Source organism: Centruroides sculpturatus, unplaced genomic scaffold, assembly GCF_000671375.1.
Source record: "Centruroides sculpturatus isolate CEXI.00-Female unplaced genomic scaffold, Cexi_2.0 scaffold818, whole genome shotgun sequence".
Lineage (NCBI taxonomy): Eukaryota > Metazoa > Arthropoda > Arachnida > Scorpiones > Buthidae > Centruroides > Centruroides sculpturatus.
In genome coordinates this window covers 315,768-336,012 of record NW_019385001.1, presented here as the reverse complement: position 1 = coordinate 336,012, position 20,245 = coordinate 315,768, and the positions used below count along the sequence as shown (strand labels likewise).

General features: G+C 27.2%; 1 protein-coding gene and 1 long non-coding RNA gene across 2 annotated transcripts in view; both read right to left on the bottom strand.

The window, feature by feature from the left end:
• The window catches only part of LOC111633236 (KH domain-containing, RNA-binding, signal transduction-associated protein 2-like), a 13,784-nt gene extending 2,332 nt beyond the window's left edge, over window positions 1-11,452 (bottom strand). The window contains exons 1-4 of the mRNA XM_023377772.1: window positions 11,306-11,452; window positions 8,160-8,276; window positions 6,972-7,118; window positions 6,559-6,897 (exon numbers count right to left, since the gene is read on the bottom strand). Coding sequence (XP_023233540.1) covers window positions 6,559-6,897; window positions 6,972-7,118; window positions 8,160-8,276; window positions 11,306-11,452 — 750 coding nt within the window. The remainder of the gene's footprint in view (window positions 1-6,558; window positions 6,898-6,971; window positions 7,119-8,159; window positions 8,277-11,305) is intronic.
• An 863-nt stretch (window positions 11,453-12,315) lies between these two features.
• LOC111633240 lies at window positions 12,316-13,453 on the bottom strand. The gene is made up of 2 exons (XR_002758027.1): window positions 13,326-13,453; window positions 12,316-12,375 (listed from the first exon to the last, which is right to left on the bottom strand). It is a non-coding gene; the product is annotated as an uncharacterized LOC111633240 (long non-coding RNA).
• Window positions 13,454-20,245: the final 6,792 nt, after the last annotated feature.

The window sequence follows — 20,245 nt, the reverse complement described above, 5'->3', positions numbered from 1 at the left end:
AAAAGAAAGAAGAAGAAGAAAAAAAAAAATGGCAGGTGTGCAGTCGATCACTACAGCCTTAAGATGATCCTGTCTAAAATTTCCTGTTATATCAATACAAGTTCATTTTAACTTATTGAAGTACAGGAAGGTAGACATCATTCACAATCACTCGCCCCAGGCTTCATGAATGTGATCTCTTCGCTCGAAAATCCAATAGTTATATATTTCAACATTTAATCTCACTCGAAATGTGACATATTGTAAAATTTGATATTTATTGTTAAACTCCAAAATTGTTTTCATCTTCCACAAATGATATAGTTATGGTTTCCTTTCAATACTTTACTTTTTCATCTAGTAGGTTTAGATTGATTAAATCGCTTATCTCAAGAGAATCTTTTTTTAAAAAAATTTCTATTAAATTTAATTAATTTTTAGTAATTTTAATGATTATAATGTGCTAATATTCATTTATAATTATGTTTTAGCTATAATTTTAAGAGTTATTCTTTGTTTTACAACGTAAACAATTTTTACAGTAATTATTTAATTCTATTTTTATTTAATAAATATAAAATTAATTTAAAACAAACTATTACTAAAAATTTATTATATTTTATCTATTAAACTCACCAAGAGACTCTTTTGTACAACCTCTATAGATAAGAGAGTCGCGTACTAACCATATACATTACAGTATTAAAAATGTATTTTTATAATTTATTATCTTTTCAAGTATTTAAAATGTTTTCAGAAATGTCTTTAAATAAAATTTTTAAAAGAGTACACCATTAATATTGTAAAATATATAAAATCTAACAGAAAAGCAATGCGAAAAGCTCTCAGCTAGACAACATAAATTAAGTATTAAATATGGGTAAAAATATAAATATTTAATTTATAACTAAGCAAAAATCTAGCTACAATATTTTATAATTAGTTTAAGTAATTCTTATCACTTCAAATAAATAAATAAATTATTTATTTTTGAATGATAAATATTCCATTTTGGTCAATTTTTCCCAAGAAATAGAATTTTAAAAATGGTTTCGTCTTCAAAAACTATTTATAAATTCAAACAAAAACAATTTATGTTGAAAGTTATCATGATAAACATTTAATATTTCATACTGAGTTTAGTCGAGCGACTTATGGAAATATGCTACGATTATTTCATTTGCATTCGCTGCTTCTGCTATCTTCCTTGCAAAACACTTGATGCCAGCAGCTTGCTCTCGCTATATATATATATTTTTTATCATGACACTGCCTACTGCTTTGAAGGGCCTTCAAGACTTTTCAAACTGTGGGAAATGCCCTCTAGACAGAATGAACTACAACTTCCAGAATGCTGATATTGAGAAATGCAGGAAATGAAATGAGGAATCTACGTTCGAGCAAACTGAATCTAAAGCAGGGAATCATTTTAGATTCAATACAATAAAATATCTATCATAAACCTATAAATTTTGTTATATTTATGAATAAATAATCGATAATTAGGTTATCTTTTACGGTAAAATTGTGAGTATAACACGTTCTGTGTTACGAATATGTAAGCCATTAAATTATTATGTCAATAAATTTTTATATATTTTAAAAATTTACATATATAAAAAACGATGAAAAGGTATTTAAAAAAAACCATTGTTTACGCCATAAAACTTTTAATTTTGCAACTTCTAATGATCTACAAATGCATTCAAGTGTCTTAATATCGATAGCATTGTAATAAAAATTCACTTTTATAAACGTTATATATTAAAAATTCTAATTTTTTCTAGTTTAATATATTAATAAAATTTAATAATTGCTCCTTTAATTAAAATAAAGAAGATAACTTTCTTNAAGAAAAAAAAAAAAAAATGGCAGGTGTGCAGTCGATCACTACAGCCTTAAGATGATCCTGTCTAAAATTTCCTGTTATATCAATACAAGTTCATTTTAACTTATTGAAGTACAGGAAGGTAGACATCATTCACAATCACTCGCCCCAGGCTTCATGAATGTGGTCTCTTCGCTCGAAAATCCAATAGTTATATATTTCAACATTTAATCTCACTCGAAATGTGACATATTGTAAAATTTGATATTTATTGTTAAACTCCAAAATTGTTTTCATCTTCCACAAATGATATAGTTATGGTTTCCTTTCAATACTTTACTTTTTCATCTAGTAGGTTTAGATTGATTAAATCGCTTATCTCAAGAGAATATTTTTTTAAAAAAATTTCTATTAAATTTAATTAATTTTTAGTAATTTTAATGATTATAATGTGCTAATATTCATTTATAATTATGTTTTAGCTATAATTTTAAGAGTTATTCTTTGTTTTACAACGTAAACAATTTTTACAGTAATTATTTAATTCTATTTTTATTTAATAAATATAAAATTAATTTAAAACAAACTATTACTAAAAATTTATTATATTTTATCTATTAAACTCACCAAGAGACTCTTTTGTACAACCTCTATAGATAAGAGAGTCGCGTACTAACCATATACATTACAGTATTAAAAATGTATTTTTATAATTTATTATCTTTTCAAGTATTTAAAATGTTTTCAGAAATGTCTTTAAATAAAATTTTTAAAAGAGTACACCATTAATATTGTAAAATATATAAAATCTAACAGAAAAGCAATGCGAAAAGCTCTCAGCTAGACAACATAAATTAAGTATTAAATATGGGTAAAAATATAAATATTTAATTTATAACTAAGCAAAAATCTAGCTACAATATTTTATAATTAGTTTAAGTAATTCTTATCACTTCAAATAAATAAATAAATTATTTATTTTTGAATGATAAATATTCCATTTTGGTCAATTTTTCCCAAGAAATAGAATTTTAAAAATGGTTTCGTCTTCAAAAACTATTTATAAATTCAAACAAAAACAATTTATGTTGAAAGTTATCATGATAAACATTTAATATTTCATACTGAGTTTAGTCGAGCGACTTATGGAAATATGCTACGATTATTTCATTTGCATTCGCTGCTTCTGCTATCTTCCTTGCAAAACACTTGATGCCAGCAGCTTGCTCTCGCTATATATATATATTTTTTATCATGACACTGCCTACTGCTTTGAAGGGCCTTCAAGACTTTTCAAACTGTGGGAAATGCCCTCTAGACAGAATGAACTACAACTTCCAGAATGCTGATATTGAGAAATGCAGGAAATGAAATGAGGAATCTACGTTCGAGCAAACTGAATCTAAAGCAGGGAATCATTTTAGATTCAATACAATAAAATATCTATCATAAACCTATAAATTTTGTTATATTTATGAATAAATAATCGATAATTAGGTTATCTTTTACGGTAAAATTGTGAGTATAACACGTTCTGTGTTACGAATATGTAAGCCATTAAATTATTATGTCAATAAATTTTTATATATTTTAAAAATTTACATATATAAAAAACGATGAAAAGGTATTTAAAAAAAACCATTGTTTACGCCATAAAACTTTTAATTTTGCAACTTCTAATGATCTACAAATGCATTCAAGTGTCTTAATATCGATAGCATTGTAATAAAAATTCACTTTTATAAACGTTATATATTAAAAATTCTAATTTTTTCTAGTTTAATATATTAATAAAATTTAATAATTGCTCCTTTAATTAAAATAAAGAAGATAACTTTCTTCTCCATTTTCTTTTTTTTATAGTAATCAAGTGGATAAAAACTCCTAACGTTGATCGCGGGTTCGCGCCTCATCAAAAAGCTGGACACGTGGAGATTTCCGGGTTTTCTTCACGTGTATAACACCTAAACATGGGTCAGTTTCTAATACAAAGTCCTCAAGGAAGGTATTCCTCTTGGCAGATCGCCATATGCTGCCTTATCCCATCAATAGAATCCATCAGTTGTATCAAAGTATGGATACAATACCTTCAGCATGAATTAATAATTAACAAAATTACGGGTTATTATACTAAATTTTACTGTATTCTAAAAGCATTCAAGTGAATTAAAGCGATTTAATATATATATATATATATATTTCATTTTAAGAGAGAATAGTTTTGCCTTAGGCTAAATTTCGATATATTAAATTGAATACAGTACATGTTTCAAGAATTGGTTTTCCACTTTCTCTCTTCTATAATTAACGAAGAAATCCCTAAGTTAAATAGTGAAATTCTTGTTCTATTACATTGTTTAATACTTTTACTAAACCAAGAAATTTTTATCTAATTTACAAACAAGAATACATCACATAATTATAATTTTCTTGCTCTTCCGACTTCGTTCTTTTANAAGGGACTAAGAAAAATTCCCTTTAACAAAACTCAAGTAGATATAAAATTAATAAAGGGGTGTACAGAATGTACAGTGTTCAAACGTCTCCATATATAAGTAAAGTCACAGAATATTAGCTATGTGGGTTTCATTTAATCGAATGTACATGTAAATACTCCCCCATTCGTGGCAAATGCACGTTAACACCTCTGATACGTGTACTCGTATACGTGTGAACACGAGTCACAAGTGTGTACCTTCAGATGTCTGCTTCGTATAGAGACTTTAGAATCATTCTGTATTAAGATAAATAATGATCGTTTTTCAAGAAAACCGTCATTAAAATACCTATAACTTTATTTTTATTACTAATTAAATGTTGTATATATATTTTATACATCTGTAATACAAAGTCTTGAACCTCTGGGATACTGTAAGTGTACTATTACTCCATGTTAAGAGCCATTGATTTAAATAAAAATAGATAAGTTTTTTTTATATATGTAGATAAGAAAGAAATCGTTTTTAAAAATTCGAGATACAAATTTATAAATGGATGGTATTCTTAGAATGGTTTCCGGATAGTGAATTCATCTTTTAAAAATAGATCCGAACGATAAGAAAATAACAGTTCAATATAACACAGACGTTGAATCGAGAAGGAAGTTCAAGTCATACAAAATAAAAGGTGAAATACTTTAAGAAAGAATTCACTAGGAATAAATAGAGCTGGACAGCATCTTTTTTCTTTCTTTTCTTTTTATCATTCGTAGAAAAGAGAAGTTTAACTTTTTTTCACTATTTATATTGAATTACAAACTTTTTGATAGTGAAGAATGAGTCGGGAGAATGGTGTATTTTACCAAAACTACAGTAATATTGAGCAATAAAAACGATAGCAAAAAACCCTTCATTTATTTACTTTCGATCTAAAGTAAAAATATAAAAAAAACAATAAGTTTTGTTGGGAAAAAAATACAAAAAAATAAGAAATTTTAGTACAAAAACATCACTAATAAAGTAAAGCATTTTATTTTACAAATGCCAAATAAGATTGAATGAATTCTTATATATTTTTTTTAAAATTAATATCATAAAAGATCGACTATGAATACAAATGATGAATATCAATCGATAAAATGAATTTTGATGGAATGATTAAATTTATTCTAATAGCAAATCGAATATAGTTTGAGAGTCATTCAATTTGTATTATGATTGACATTACTCTATTAATATTAACTAAATTTTTTGCTGTTTAAGACACTCAGTTACCAATAATAATCATATAAATAATAGGATAAGTTAGTTATTCAATTTTCCTTTTTGATTGACGTATCAAATATTGTGTAATGTCTGAATCGATGTCTTAACCTCCATCTTGATAAGTAAGCGATGGCGTCGCGTCGCGTTGTGTCGCGTACTGTTTATTTGCAAAATTATAACGATTTTCTTCTGTAAATTAGTAAGAAATTAAAAAATAAAACTAATATTTTCTTATTTTAATAATTTAATGTAGAAAATATATTTAAAAAGTTAATATTTACGGTATTTAATTGTATTTAGCGCGCGACGCGATCGTTTAGATAATAAAAAGCGATCGAAAACTAAGCGAAGTTTCTACAAAAATAAAGGTATTTTAGTAATCTGTTTATTCATATACAAATTTAATAAAACGTCGAGATATATCGCACATGTAATTAACTTAGAAGTTATGATATGCATAAAATATGAAAGTTGAAAATTATATTATTATCTGTCATTTCCTCAACGTATATTATCGTAAACAGAAAATATAAACTAAAGATTTCGACAGAATATAACATAAAAAGTATATAAATAATTAAATATTTTCTAATAAAAATGTAGACGACAGTTAATTTATCAACAGTAATGCGTGTTATTAGCGACGCGACTCGACGCGTCGCGACGTGCACTTAAGTTAAAAATCATCAAAAATTTAGGTAATTTTTAACAAAAGGAATAAATTTATAATATTATTTTAAAATGGCTTACATTTGACTCATTAATAATAGCAATATTTATTGTAAATTAAGCTAGAAAACCTTGAAAAATGACGAATTTTAATGACCAGAAATTCGATTTAAATGACAAAAATCATATCAAAATATTACAAAATTAACAAAATTTTCAAAATAAATTATTTGGAGATACGTTTGAATACGTCATAGTAACGTCGTCAAGTGAAGTGTGACGTGTCGATGACTTTTCTTCCAAATTATTAATGGATATATTTATAACTTGGAGGTAAAATTAACTTCTCGCGTGTATTATGTTAAGAAAATGTCTTACATGTCCATTGTCTTCGGGATAAGTTGTTCCCTCTGGTACACGTTGCTTCATTACTATCCTACCAGCCGGAGGGGGTATAGATCTTGGAGGTGGTGCTCTCCACATTGTCGTGACTTTACCAGGACCTTGGACAAGACTTCTTCCAGCTGGTGAGGTAGGAACTGGATACCTCCGACCCCGTGTTGTCGACGGTCGAAGACGAACCGTTAAGCTCGTGGAACCAGTTGGGGGCGGAAGTGGGGGTGGGGAACCGAATGTTTCAGCTTTTGGTCCAGAACGTTCTCCATTCAACAATGCCAATTCGCGTAGTTGGTCTTGGCGTATATCGTCGTAGTAGTCCTTTAAAACCGTGATTTTATAAATAAATACAAGAACTACGATTTCGAAAACTCGAGTTTTAAAATGGTACGTACCGGTACCAGGAACCTCTTGACTTCACTCAATGCGTGTGCCATACGTGAATATGCTTCCGATGCTGGAGCGAAAGCTGTGATTTCCACGTGTAATTCCTCATTTAAATGAGAATATTTTGGATCTCCGTTGCCTCGTAATTCTTCTTCCTGTATTTTAAAATTAGAATTTAAATCGAATCTATTATAAAAATAATTAGTAGGCATTAATTATACGTAGGCATTCTTCCAAATTAAATTAATCAAACAAAATTGCGGTTTGACATAAGCTTTCTAGCTTATGTCCAACCGCAATTTTCTCTTTTTATTTTTTATTTTTTTTGTCTTATTATTGACAAATTTTTTTAATAATGAAAGTCTCGAAAGTAGAATTTTCAATACTTTTCCATTGCTTACAAAAACATATATTGTGGTTGACGGTTATATTGAAAACGATTCTGGAAAAGTTTGATGAAAAACATGAGAAAGTAAAGAATTTATACAAAAATTTATATGAAAAAATNTGATTTCCACGTGTAATTCCTCATTTAAATGAGAATATTTTGGATCTCCGTTGCCTCGTAATTCTTCTTCCTGTATTTTAAAATTAGAATTTAAATCGATAATTTATATTTTAAGTATAAAATGAATAGATTTTATTTAAATTTTTCTTTATATTTATAATGTTTTAAAGCTTAATACATTAACAACAAATCAATGCTTTCACTTCTGTACGATGTTACTCTAGTTAATATAACTAATTACGTTTAACTTGTCGTTCGATAACTTTCTTAACTACGTAACATCTTCAAAGTTATTTTAATATTTAATGTACAATATTTTCGATGCTTAAATTAATGTAAACATGAATTTCTTTGTTGTAAATTCGTTAAAAATGGGAAATTTATTTATATCGATTATAATATTTTATAAGGTTTACAAGGTTTAATTATTTATTGATTGCTTTCTTTGACAATCGAAATTGTAAGTGTAATGAGGCATTTAGTAAGGTCGATCGATTGTAATCACTTTAAGAAGTTTAGATCAATCACAAGTGATATGCTCAATTTGTAGTGCTTATGTTGTTCTCGAAAAGTTTCTTCATTTCAGAAATTTTTTATATAAAAAATACATTATATAATGTAAAATAAATTCATCTATTACTTTAAAAATATATTAAAGATGCTCTTTAAAGTAATATAATCACCATACCTTCGCCTTATCCCTCATAGATCCTCTTCCTAGTATAGCCATTCTTGTTTGTGTTTCTTCTTGTAACCTCTTGAGAGAGTTACCTTTTGGTCCCAAAAGTTTGCCGACAAAATTGAACTAAAGAAAAGAAAGACCAGATAAGGAACAAATGCGAGTAAAATCCTCAAGAGACAATATCTAGTCCATCTACAGAAACCAGATTTAGAAAGACTTGGAGACAAGCCGGATTTGACTTCAACATACGGATTATTTTCTAAAAGTTTTAGAATTATTCTTGCCCGGATTAAGTATACAATATCTACTTTGTTATTTTCTATATATAATAAAATGTTTTTCGTATATTTAATTTCGATCGAATTTAGATAGATGCTATTGAAAGATCCATCCATCGACTTCGTTCCAGTCAACATTCTCCCTCCCTTCTTTTCGTGTATCTTCTAACAAAGAACATACAAACAGTGAATTACTTCGTTGAAAGGTGTCTATTGATTCTTTTTCGATGTATCCCCTGCCAATTTTTTATAGTAATTTCGACAAATGGTTGCTAATTTTAACAACGGTCATATATTTCAGCAGAAAGCAATCGAATAAAAAGCCGAACAACTCGAAAATATCGCTGATTTATAAGAGAAAATAAGAANGTAAGATAGTGGCAAAACACTATCCAACATTGCCAATTACTGCTGACACGTTTCGCTTCCGTCCAACATGAACAGTAACAATCGGATTTACAGCACAGACCCAAAAACTACAGACTCTAATAGCATATCAAGCAGAGAGGGATTAAATTTTGCAATTTTCTAACAACAAAAAAAAAAAAGGCATTTAATCCTCACTTCACAGGGTAGTAGGTTAAAGTTCTCTGAGTAGAATTTTAATATTATGAATTGGAAAAAGTGGAATGAATCTTGAAAATAATGAGAGAATAAAGAATCGTCAGCTATTATAACACAATCGGAAGCTATAAGATATTTTAGGAGGCCCTAAAACTTTTCTTGTAAGATGAAATTTGTATTTGATGAGAGACTTGATGGAGATCAAAAGCAGAATTACTACTTCATAGAACTTTTGCCATTATTCATCACGTCTATCGAAATGTCTTGAAACTGAGATAAATATCAAGAGGACATGTTTGAAGATTGCACTGAAAAATGGCCGAAAAATTCTCTTAAATCTTCTCAAATCTATACTTCTTCACTCCCCCTATTCACTTTAATGGATATAAAAATTTTTGTGAAATTCATCTTTCTGTTCCTTTCTCTCTTCTACATCTTATACACTTATTTTATATTCATTGTAAACATACACCTTATTACAATTTACAATAAATCTATACAGTTAAACAGTTCAGAATTACAATTCAATAATCTAGGCTGTGTAAATAGACAGTAAATTAAAAAAAAAAAAAAATTAGATAAATAAACAGTCAAGTTTTTCGTAGATTTCAATTCTCAAATCCTTATTCTTTATCAACTTTCAGTCCAGCTTTTTCCTCTATAAGATTTATAATCTAGTTTTTACTTATAGAGATTTACGATCCCGTTTTGCCTTTACAAATTTATAACTGGTTTCTTGTATATTTAACCCATAAACTTCACGATATCACTTTTTACTGTATAAATATACAATCCAATTTTTTTCCTAAATATATTTACAGTTCAATATATTTTATATATTGATTTACTATTCAATTTTTTTTTTATCTGTATAGATTTGTGGCCCGATTTTTTCCTGTACAAATTTACAGTCCAACAATTTAAAATCCAGTTTGTTCCAACACATATGCACAGTTTAAAATTTTCCTGTATAGATTTACAGTGTTTATTAACTCCTTCACAGACTTACATTATCAGCTTACCATTAATAAGATAATAAAATAAATAAATAAATAAAAGAAAAAGAATTACTCTTAAAATTTTACTAATCGAACTAAAGTAAGAAGTTAGGAATTCAATATACCGAGAAAGAAAATTTTTGTAAGATAATTGCATTTGGTGGGGTCGGTTTTATTACATACAAGACCCTTGTAATGTTTTAAAGCTGGAAGTTATAAGGTTTGGAGTTTCAGAAATAACTAGTGGTTTTATTGGCTTCCTTTCCTATTTTTCTACTTTAAAGGTAATTTGTTGAGTGCTTGGTAAAAATTGAAAGTTGTTATTTTCAAACCCCAGATACAACTTTCAATATCAATTCGACTATTACGTTACATATATTTTATCACAACGGTGAATAATTTATGTTAAAAAATATACTGTACTTTACAGTAATATACCTTCAAAATTTATAAATATTTTATATCAAATCTTATTAAAAAATATTCAACTTTTCGGTGGTAAATTTTCAAATAATTTCTTAAGTTATGTAGATAACGAATGTATTACGTTGCGGGAGGTATCATCGTTTGTGACGTCACTCGTTTCCGGTTTGATATCATATTTTACATTAGTTAATGATACCATTTCGGTATTTAAATTAGCCTACTTTCATCATTTAATTACTGGTTGGTAAATTGTGTGATGCTGCGCTAATTTCAATCGTTAAAAATTTCAAAATAATCTTTTAATTAATAGAAATTAAGGTTTTAATTGTGTATTATATTTATAAAATATTCATTCGAGTAATTTTCTATATTAATAATTATTAAAATTTACTCGGATGGATTCAAGTTAGTAAAGGAGGGTCATGGACACGTTCTAGACTAACATCGTGGTCTTTCTAATCCAAGGTCAGCGCCGCGTCGCGTCGCAAAGCGCTCTTAGAAAACCAAAATAGTATCATTTACAGCAATACTTGTTAAGTGGAAATAAATGAAATATTTAGAATAATTCGAACAGATTTAATTTCTAAATCTATTAATTAATTTCGAAGATAAGAGAATTAATAATTTAATTTCTCCGGTTCTTCTCATTCTTCTCTTAAATCCAGAAGATGCTAAAATAATCAAATTCAATCATTGGTATTATTGTAGCTTCCGTTGCATTAGCAAATTGTTGAAGGCCCCATAATCACTGATAACTAGAATAGTTTTCATGCATTTCGCTTGATCATTCAGGTTAGTGCCCCAGGGAATGTAGCCAATTAGTTTAGGTTAAGCATCTTACAAAAAATAGTTTAAAATTTAATAAATTTTACTTTTTATAACTTACATTTGGATGATCTTTAACAGGGACCAAAACTCGAACCAAAAGTTTGAGTGGTTTGCCTTTGTGGATATCAAGAAGCGGTGGTTTAACGAGGGAATCTTTTGATCCACTTTGATGTCTTTGAATTTCTAAAAATAATAAAAAAAACATACAAAATTACTTTACGGCATTGTTCTTTCATGCATTTACATTATAAAGTGATAATATAAAGAAGAAGAACAAAAAAAAAAACACTATTTAAAAGCTCGCACTTTAAGATCTTACGCGAAAGATCATGGACAATAAATCGCAATTTACGTATATTATTATACGTATTTTTAGCTTTTTTTTAAGGGATAAATGTATATTTTTTAGGATATAAAAATTAATTTATTAGGATAGAATTTAATTTACTTTCTTAGATTTTTTTTCAGAATTTATTTAAATGTAGAATGCCGATCTCAGAAAACAATTTCCTTATCTAACCGAGCTCTTTACTGTTTAAACATACTAAACAAATATCATTCTAGCTGACTCGAAAATGAAGATAAATCTTACCTTAGTATATATATATATATATCNTTTTAATATTTAATGTACAATATTTTCGATGCTTAAATTAATGTAAACATGAATTTCTTTGTTGTAAATTCGTTAAAAATGGGAAATTTATTTATATCGATTATAATATTTTATAAGGTTTACAAGGTTTAATTATTTATTGATTGCTTTCTTTGACAATCGAAATTGTAAGTGTAATGAGGCATTTAGTAAGGTCGATCGATTGTAATCACTTTAAGAAGTTTAGATCAATCACAAGTGATATGCTCAATTTGTAGTGCTTATGTTGTTCTCGAAAAGTTTCTTCATTTCAGAAATTTTTTATATAAAAAATACTTTATATAATGTAAAATAAATTCATCTATTACTTTAAAAATATATTAAAGATGCTCTTTAAAGTAATATAATCACCATACCTTCGCCTTATCCCTCATAGATCCTCTTCCTAGTATAGCCATTCTTGTTTGTGTTTCTTCTTGTAACCTCTTGAGAGAGTTACCTTTTGGTCCCAAAAGTTTGCCGACAAAATTGAACTAAAGAAAAGAAAGACCAGATAAGGAACAAATGCGAGTAAAATCCTCAAGAGACAATATCTAGTCCATCTACAGAAACCAGATTTAGAAAGACTTGGAGACAAGCCGGATTTGACTTCAACATACGGATTATTTTCTAAAAGTTTTAGAATTATTCTTGCCCGGATTAAGTATACAATATCTACTTTGTTATTTTCTATATATAATAAAATGTTTTTCGTATATTTAATTTCGATCGAATTTAGATAGATGCTATTGAAAGATCCATCCATCGACTTCGTTCCAGTCAACATTCTCCCTCCCTTCTTTTCGTGTATCTTCTAACAAAGAACATACAAACAGTGAATTACTTCGTTGAAAGGTGTCTATTGATTCTTTTTCGATGTATCCCCTGCCAATTTTTTATAGTAATTTCGACAAATGGTTGCTAATTTTAACAACGGTCATATATTTCAGCAGAAAGCAATCGAATAAAAAGCCGAACAACTCGAAAATATCGCTGATTTATAAGAGAAAATAAGAATAAAATTTCAAAATATTTATGATTATTCGTTCGAGTATATGTTATACAAGTATAAATAATGATTATTTTATTAAATATAATCATATTAAATACCAATACGTGCTTTTTTATCGGTCATATAAATCAAGTGATAAATTCTCGTTTCTAGAAGATGATAGTCGCCAAAAATTTTGTTTTCGTTTTAAATCACGTTTAAGCTTTCTAATAAAATTTTACGTTCAAACAATTTTTATTATATATTTCTACATATAAAATATAAAAAAAAAAGAATAAATAATATAAATAATGTTTTTATTTCATATTTTCTAGAAAGAAAATCCTTTTTAACGATAACGATTTTTTCTAATGTTTCCTTAAGATCACAAACATAAAAATTATATTAAAAAAATAGTTTAAAATTTAATAAATTTTACTTTTTATAACTTACATTTGGATGATCTTTAACAGGGACCAAAACTCGAACCAAAAGTTTGAGTGGTTTGCCTTTGTGGATATCAAGAAGCGGTGGTTTAACGAGGGAATCTTTTGATCCACTTTGATGTCTTTGAATTTCTAAAAATAATAAAAAAAACATACAAAATTACTTTACGGCATTGTTCTTTCATGCATTTACATTATAAAGTGATAATATAAAGAAGAAGAACAAAAAAAAAAACACTATTTAAAAGCTCGCACTTTAAGATCTTACGCGAAAGATCATGGACAATAAATCGCAATTTACGTATATTATTATACGTATTTTTAGCTTTTTTTTAAGGGATAAATGTATATTTTTTAGGATATAAAAATTAATTTATTAGGATAGAATTTAATTTACTTTCTTAGATTTTTTTTCAGAATTTATTTAAATGTAGAATGCCGATCTCAGAAAACAATTTCCTTATCTAACCGAGCTCTTTACTGTTTAAACATACTAAACAAATATCATTCTAGCTGACTCGAAAATGAAGATAAATCTTACCTTAGTATATATATATATATATCTCTAAAGTCAATTTTGCATTCTTAATGTGATGATTTTCTTAGTATAAATAACAATAAAAGCATACCTCCAGGAAATTATATCAAATGCAAAATCAACATTTATGTTTAAATTTTATTATTTTACTGTCTGGAAATTATTGTTTAACGAAAGAATATACTTTATTCTTGTTAAATATATCAATATATTATTATATTTTTAATTAATTTACAGTAAAAAATGCGTTTTCTTTGCATAACATGCAAGTAGTTAAAATGTATAAAAGTAACTTGTTAATTGGTTTAAATGTGTTTAAAAATAAGAAAAAAAGCGTAGAAAATTAAAGAAAAAATACATTATCACGACATTTTATCAAAATAAAAAAAAATAAGTTATTTTCTTAAGGGGTAAAAAAAAAGAAAAGTTAAGATCTTATCTTCTTAACAGTTAGATCGCAATGTACAGTACGCGCATATGTCGCATCTCGCGGCGCGATGACTAACGTTAACAATATATTTTTTCCCTTTTATTATTCATTGAAAGCATTAAAACTTGGTGAAAAATTTTCTAAAGTTTACGAAAAAATAATATTTACATTAAAAAATATACTATAAATAAATCGAAATAAAGATTTAAAATAATTATTATAAATCTAAGCGCCACGGATGCGACGCGACGTGATCAGGTAACGAAGTAGTTTAATTTACAAAAATTCATATTGTAGTTATATATAACAGACTAATTGTGTTTGAGATCATATTAAATAAATCATGTTTCTTGCAATATATAAATTATTATTATCTAGAAGTATATTTTCGAAGAATTTTGTTATCTTAGTTGCACTTAATAATATCTTATAGTAGCATTTTAAGAATGAATGAGTGGTTCGTGAATCTTAGAAACAGGGAGATTAGATCTTGCATTCTTTACAATGGACACTAAAGTGCTTCTACATTTGATACTGTGGGAATCTGTACTCATACAAATAAGAATTCCAGAAAAGGGATATCTAGTTATCGTATTTCCACAAGACAAACAGACTAACTTCTTAGAGTTTGGGCGAGTATTGCTGACTTTATTTCTGATCTGATTATTTCTTATCAAAATAAGGAAATTATATTTCCTTTCCAACCAATATCATATATTATTCATCGATATTTTCTCGTGTTTTCTCCTATACAATCTCTTATTACTATAACCGAAGTGTCAACATTCTCCCTCCCTTCTTTTCGTGTATCTTCTAACAAAGAACATACAAACAGTGAATTACTTCGTTGAAAGGTGTCTATTGATTCTTTTTCGANATGTCATGTTTTTTCTTCATATATAAATACTTGAAAGTGTGTGTGACCTGTATGTAAATTTCTCCGTGTTAAATATTATTGTGTATTGTGTCATGTTAAAGGCATGCTGTGTTACTGTTATAGAATTTTTAAATATCTTAAACTATTCACTTTCTACTTTTGGATCTTCTAAAAATCTGTGTTACATAAAGTAAAAAAATAAAGTGTTCATACTAAAACTACGTTTTTATATTTTTTTCCATCGTTTCTTGGGATAAAATCCTGTATTTTTCCATAGTTTAGGCGCATAATTTGCCAGATATATGCCCATATTTTTTTAGTCAGAAAATGTATTAGTTTACTTGAAGACTAGAGGCTTATACACGAATATATTTATACCTACAGCTTACATAATACATAATATGCATACCAAGGTATACACGTAAACGTTGAAATCATACTCAAAATACCTGAAATATGTTGAAAAAGCATATGTTGTAAACGTACCAATAGCTTGCAGATAACACATACTTATATATATATATATATATATATTTATTTATTTTTTTTTTAATGCATACATGCACTGATGTGTGCTCATGAGGTACAGTATAGTACATAAAACAGAAGCACACATGTATGTATATTCTACAGTATAAATAAATATATATAGCTACATGAATAATGAAATACATACATACATACTGTACACACTAGGTTCTACATATGTATGTATTATAGCATACATATGTATGTATTATAGCATGATATGTAAACTATGTGCAGAAATACTGATATGTAAACACAGTATGTGTATAGATATATAGATATAAATGTATAAAAACACATACCAAGTATGTAAATATGAAAATATACGCACACAGACACAGAAACTACTTTTAAAATGTTACATTTCATTCAAATCTTGACTTATTTTCAAGTAGAAATACTTTTACTCGCTTAAAGATAAATGCAAAATTAAATTAAAAATCAAGAAATTTACCTTAAATTAGAAGAAAATATATATAGCCCATAATAATAATATTTTAAATTAAACATAATACAATTTAAAACATATTAAACTCTATATAATGTGAATTTTTATTATTTCTTTTAGCAATTTAAACGAGTAAAATGTTTTAAAATGTTCAATTCATCTGTAGATTCCTCTTAGATCTGTAGACTCTTAATATCTGTAATGGCAAATATATACTATAAAAATTGAAACTTAAAACATTAGATTAAAAAGTAAAGTAGTTTAAAAACAATAATTGCTTTCTGCCCGAGGCATTAATGCTAGATCAGCAATTCCATCAGAAGTAGAGAGTTGTCAACTTAATGACATTTTCTTCTTTTTTACTTTAGTGATTCTGTGCCAAATAATCAACTGTAGTTGAATTAACTAATAACGATGTATTCGGATGGATTCAAGTTAGTAAAGGAGGGTCATGGACACGTTCTAGACTAACATCGTGGTCTTTCTAATCCAAGGTCAGCTACATACGTGACGATAAAGTCACGACTTTACCAACAATTGGCAGACGTGACTTTGAAATAATGAACAAATACTGAGGTTTGCTATCAGATTTTTCAGGTAGAAATTTATGAGAAATTGTATTTTTCCCTTTTTCTTATTTCTAGATCTGATCTCTCCTTTATAATATTTCTTTCTTTAGAATTTGTGGTAAATTTAGTATTTTTAAAATACTTAGAAATGCGGTTACGTAATGAATGAAAAGATGAAGATAATATCGTTTAAATTTTTTATTTTTTTAATTTTTACGAAAAATTCTATTAAATTTGTAAATTTATTTATCGAACAATTATATATGATGATTGTATTTACAAACAAAACCGGAAGTCGTGGGTTCAGTTCCTACACACTTTCAAACACTCATCTTGTTTCTGTTTAGTTTCTTCTGGAAGGAAGATTTATGTGAAGTTTTCTTGCCCTGTTACTTTAAAAATAATCTCACATTAAAGTAAAAATGACAATCAAAATGAGTAAAAAGATATTTTACTAAAGTTATTTTCTTTCTTTTTATAGTTTCCAAAGATAACAAACAAGACCTATTTTTCAAAATATAAAATTGTACGCTACCCTTTACAAGATATATCAATAATGTTGATTTATATTTTTTTCTTTCTAAACCCATTCCTTTCAATTTTCAATTTAGTTCTCATTCCAATTCCATTTGCTTCATCTCTATCATGACTTTATTATAAGGGACAACGAAGAAGTAAATAATCATAGTGTTTTTCTAGAGTAAGATAGTGGCAAAACACTATCCAACATTGCCAATTACTGCTGACACGTTTCGCTTCCGTCCAACATGAACAGTAACAATCGGATTTACAGCACAGACCCAAAAACTACAGACTCTAATAGCATATCAAGCAGAGAGGGATTAAATTTTGCAATTTTCTAACAACAAAAAAAAAAAAGGCATTTAATCCTCACTTCACAGGGTAGTAGGTTAAAGTTCTCTGAGTAGAATTTTAATATTATGAATTGGAAAAAGTGGAATGAATCTTGAAAATAATGAGAGAATAAAGAATCGTCAGCTATTATAACACAATCGGAAGCTATAAGATATTTTAGGAGGCCCTAAAACTTTTCTTGTAAGATGAAATTTGTATTTGATGAGAGACTTGATGGAGATCAAAAGCAGAATTACTACTTCATAGAACTTTTGCCATTATTCATCACGTCTATCGAAATGTCTTGAAACTGAGATAAATATCAAGAGGACATGTTTGAAGATTGCACTGAAAAATGGCCGAAAAATTCTCTTAAATCTTCTCAAATCTATACTTCTTCACTCCCCCTATTCACTTTAATGGATATAAAAATTTTTGTGAAATTCATCTTTCTGTTCCTTTCTCTCTTCTACATCTTATACACTTATTTTATATTCATTGTAAACATACACCTTATTACAATTTACAATAAATCTATACAGTTAAACAGTTCAGAATTACAATTCAATAATCTAGGCTGTGTAAATAGACAGTAAATTAAAAAAAAAAAAAAATTAGATAAATAAACAGTCAAGTTTTTCGTAGATTTCAATTCTCAAATCCTTATTCTTTATCAACTTTCAGTCCAGCTTTTTCCTCTATAAGATTTATAATCTAGTTTTTACTTATAGAGATTTACGATCCCGTTTTGCCTTTACAAATTTATAACTGGTTTCTTGTATATTTAACCCATAAACTTCACGATATCACTTTTTACTGTATAAATATACAATCCAATTTTTTTCCTAAATATATTTACAGTTCAATATATTTTATATATTGATTTACTATTCAATTTTTTTTTTATCTGTATAGATTTGTGGCCCGATTTTTTCCTGTACAAATTTACAGTCCAACAATTTAAAATCCAGTTTGTTCCAACACATATGCACAGTTTAAAATTTTCCTGTATAGATTTACAGTGTTTATTAACTTCTTCACAGACTTACATTATCAGCTTACCATTAATAAGATAATAAAATAAATAAATAAATAAAAGAAAAAGAATTACTCTTAAAATTTTACTAATCGAACTAAAGTAAGAAGTTAGGAATTCAATATACCGAGAAAGAAAATTTTTGTAAGATAATTGCATTTGGTGGGGTCGGTTTTATTACATACAAGACCCTTGTAATGTTTTAAAGCTGGAAGTTATAAGGTTTGGAGTTTCAGAAATAACTAGTGGTTTTATTGGCTTCCTTTCCTATTTTTCTACTTTAAAGGTAATTTGTTGAGTGCTTGGTAAAAATTGAAAGTTGTTATTTTCAAACCCCAGATACAACTTTCAATATCAATTCGACTATTACGTTACATATATTTTATCACAACGGTGAATAATTTATGTTAAAAAATATACTGTACTTTACAGTAATATACCTTCAAAATTTATAAATATTTTATATCAAATCTTATTAAAAAATATTCAACTTTTCGGTGGTAAATTTTCAAATAATTTCTTAAGTTATGTAGATAACGAATGTATTACGTTGCGGGAGGTATCATCGTTTGTGACGTCACTCGTTTCCGGTTTGATATCATATTTTACATTAGTTAATGATACCATTTCGGTATTTAAATTAGCCTACTTTCATCATTTAATTACTGGTTGGTAAATTGTGTGATGCTGCGCTAATTTCAATCGTTAAAAATTTCAAAATAATCTTTTAATTAATAGAAATTAAGGTTTTAATTGTGTATTATATTTATAAAATATTCATTCGAGTAATTTTCTATATTAATAATTATTAAAATTTACAAATTATCTTATATTTTTTATCGTGATACACGTGTTAATTTACGTGCCTCATTCACTACACGAGACTAAATTTTTATGAAATTATTTAAATTTTGTGTGTATATTTGAGGTCATATATGCTAATAATGTCATGTTTTTTTTTCATATATAAATACTTGAAAGTGTGTGTGACCTGTATGTAAATTTCTCCGTGTTAAATATTATTGTGTATTGTGTCATGTTAAAGGCATGCTGTGTTACTGTTATAGAATTTTTAAATATCTTAAACTATTCACTTTCTACTTTTGGATCTTCTAAAAATCTGTGTTACATAAAGTAAAAAAATAAAGTGTTCATACTAAAACTACGTTTTTATATTTTTTTCCATCGTTTCTTGGGATAAAATCCTGTATTTTTCCATAGTTTAGGCGCATAATTTGCCAGATATATGCCCATATTTTTTTAGTCAGAAAATGTATTAGTTTACTTGAAGACTAGAGGCTTATACACGAATATATTTATACCTACAGCTTACATAATACATAATATGCATACCAAGGTATACACGTAAACGTTGAAATCATACTCAAAATACCTGAAATATGTTGAAAAAGCATATGTTGTAAACGTACCAATAGCTTGCAGATAACACATACTTATATATATATATTTTATTTATTTTTTTTTTAATGCATACATGCACTGATGTGTGCTCATGAGGTACAGTATAGTACATAAAACAGAAGCACACATGTATGTATATTCNCATATGTTGTAAACGTACCAATAGCTTGCAGATAACACATACTTATATATATATATATATATATATTTATTTATTTTTTTTT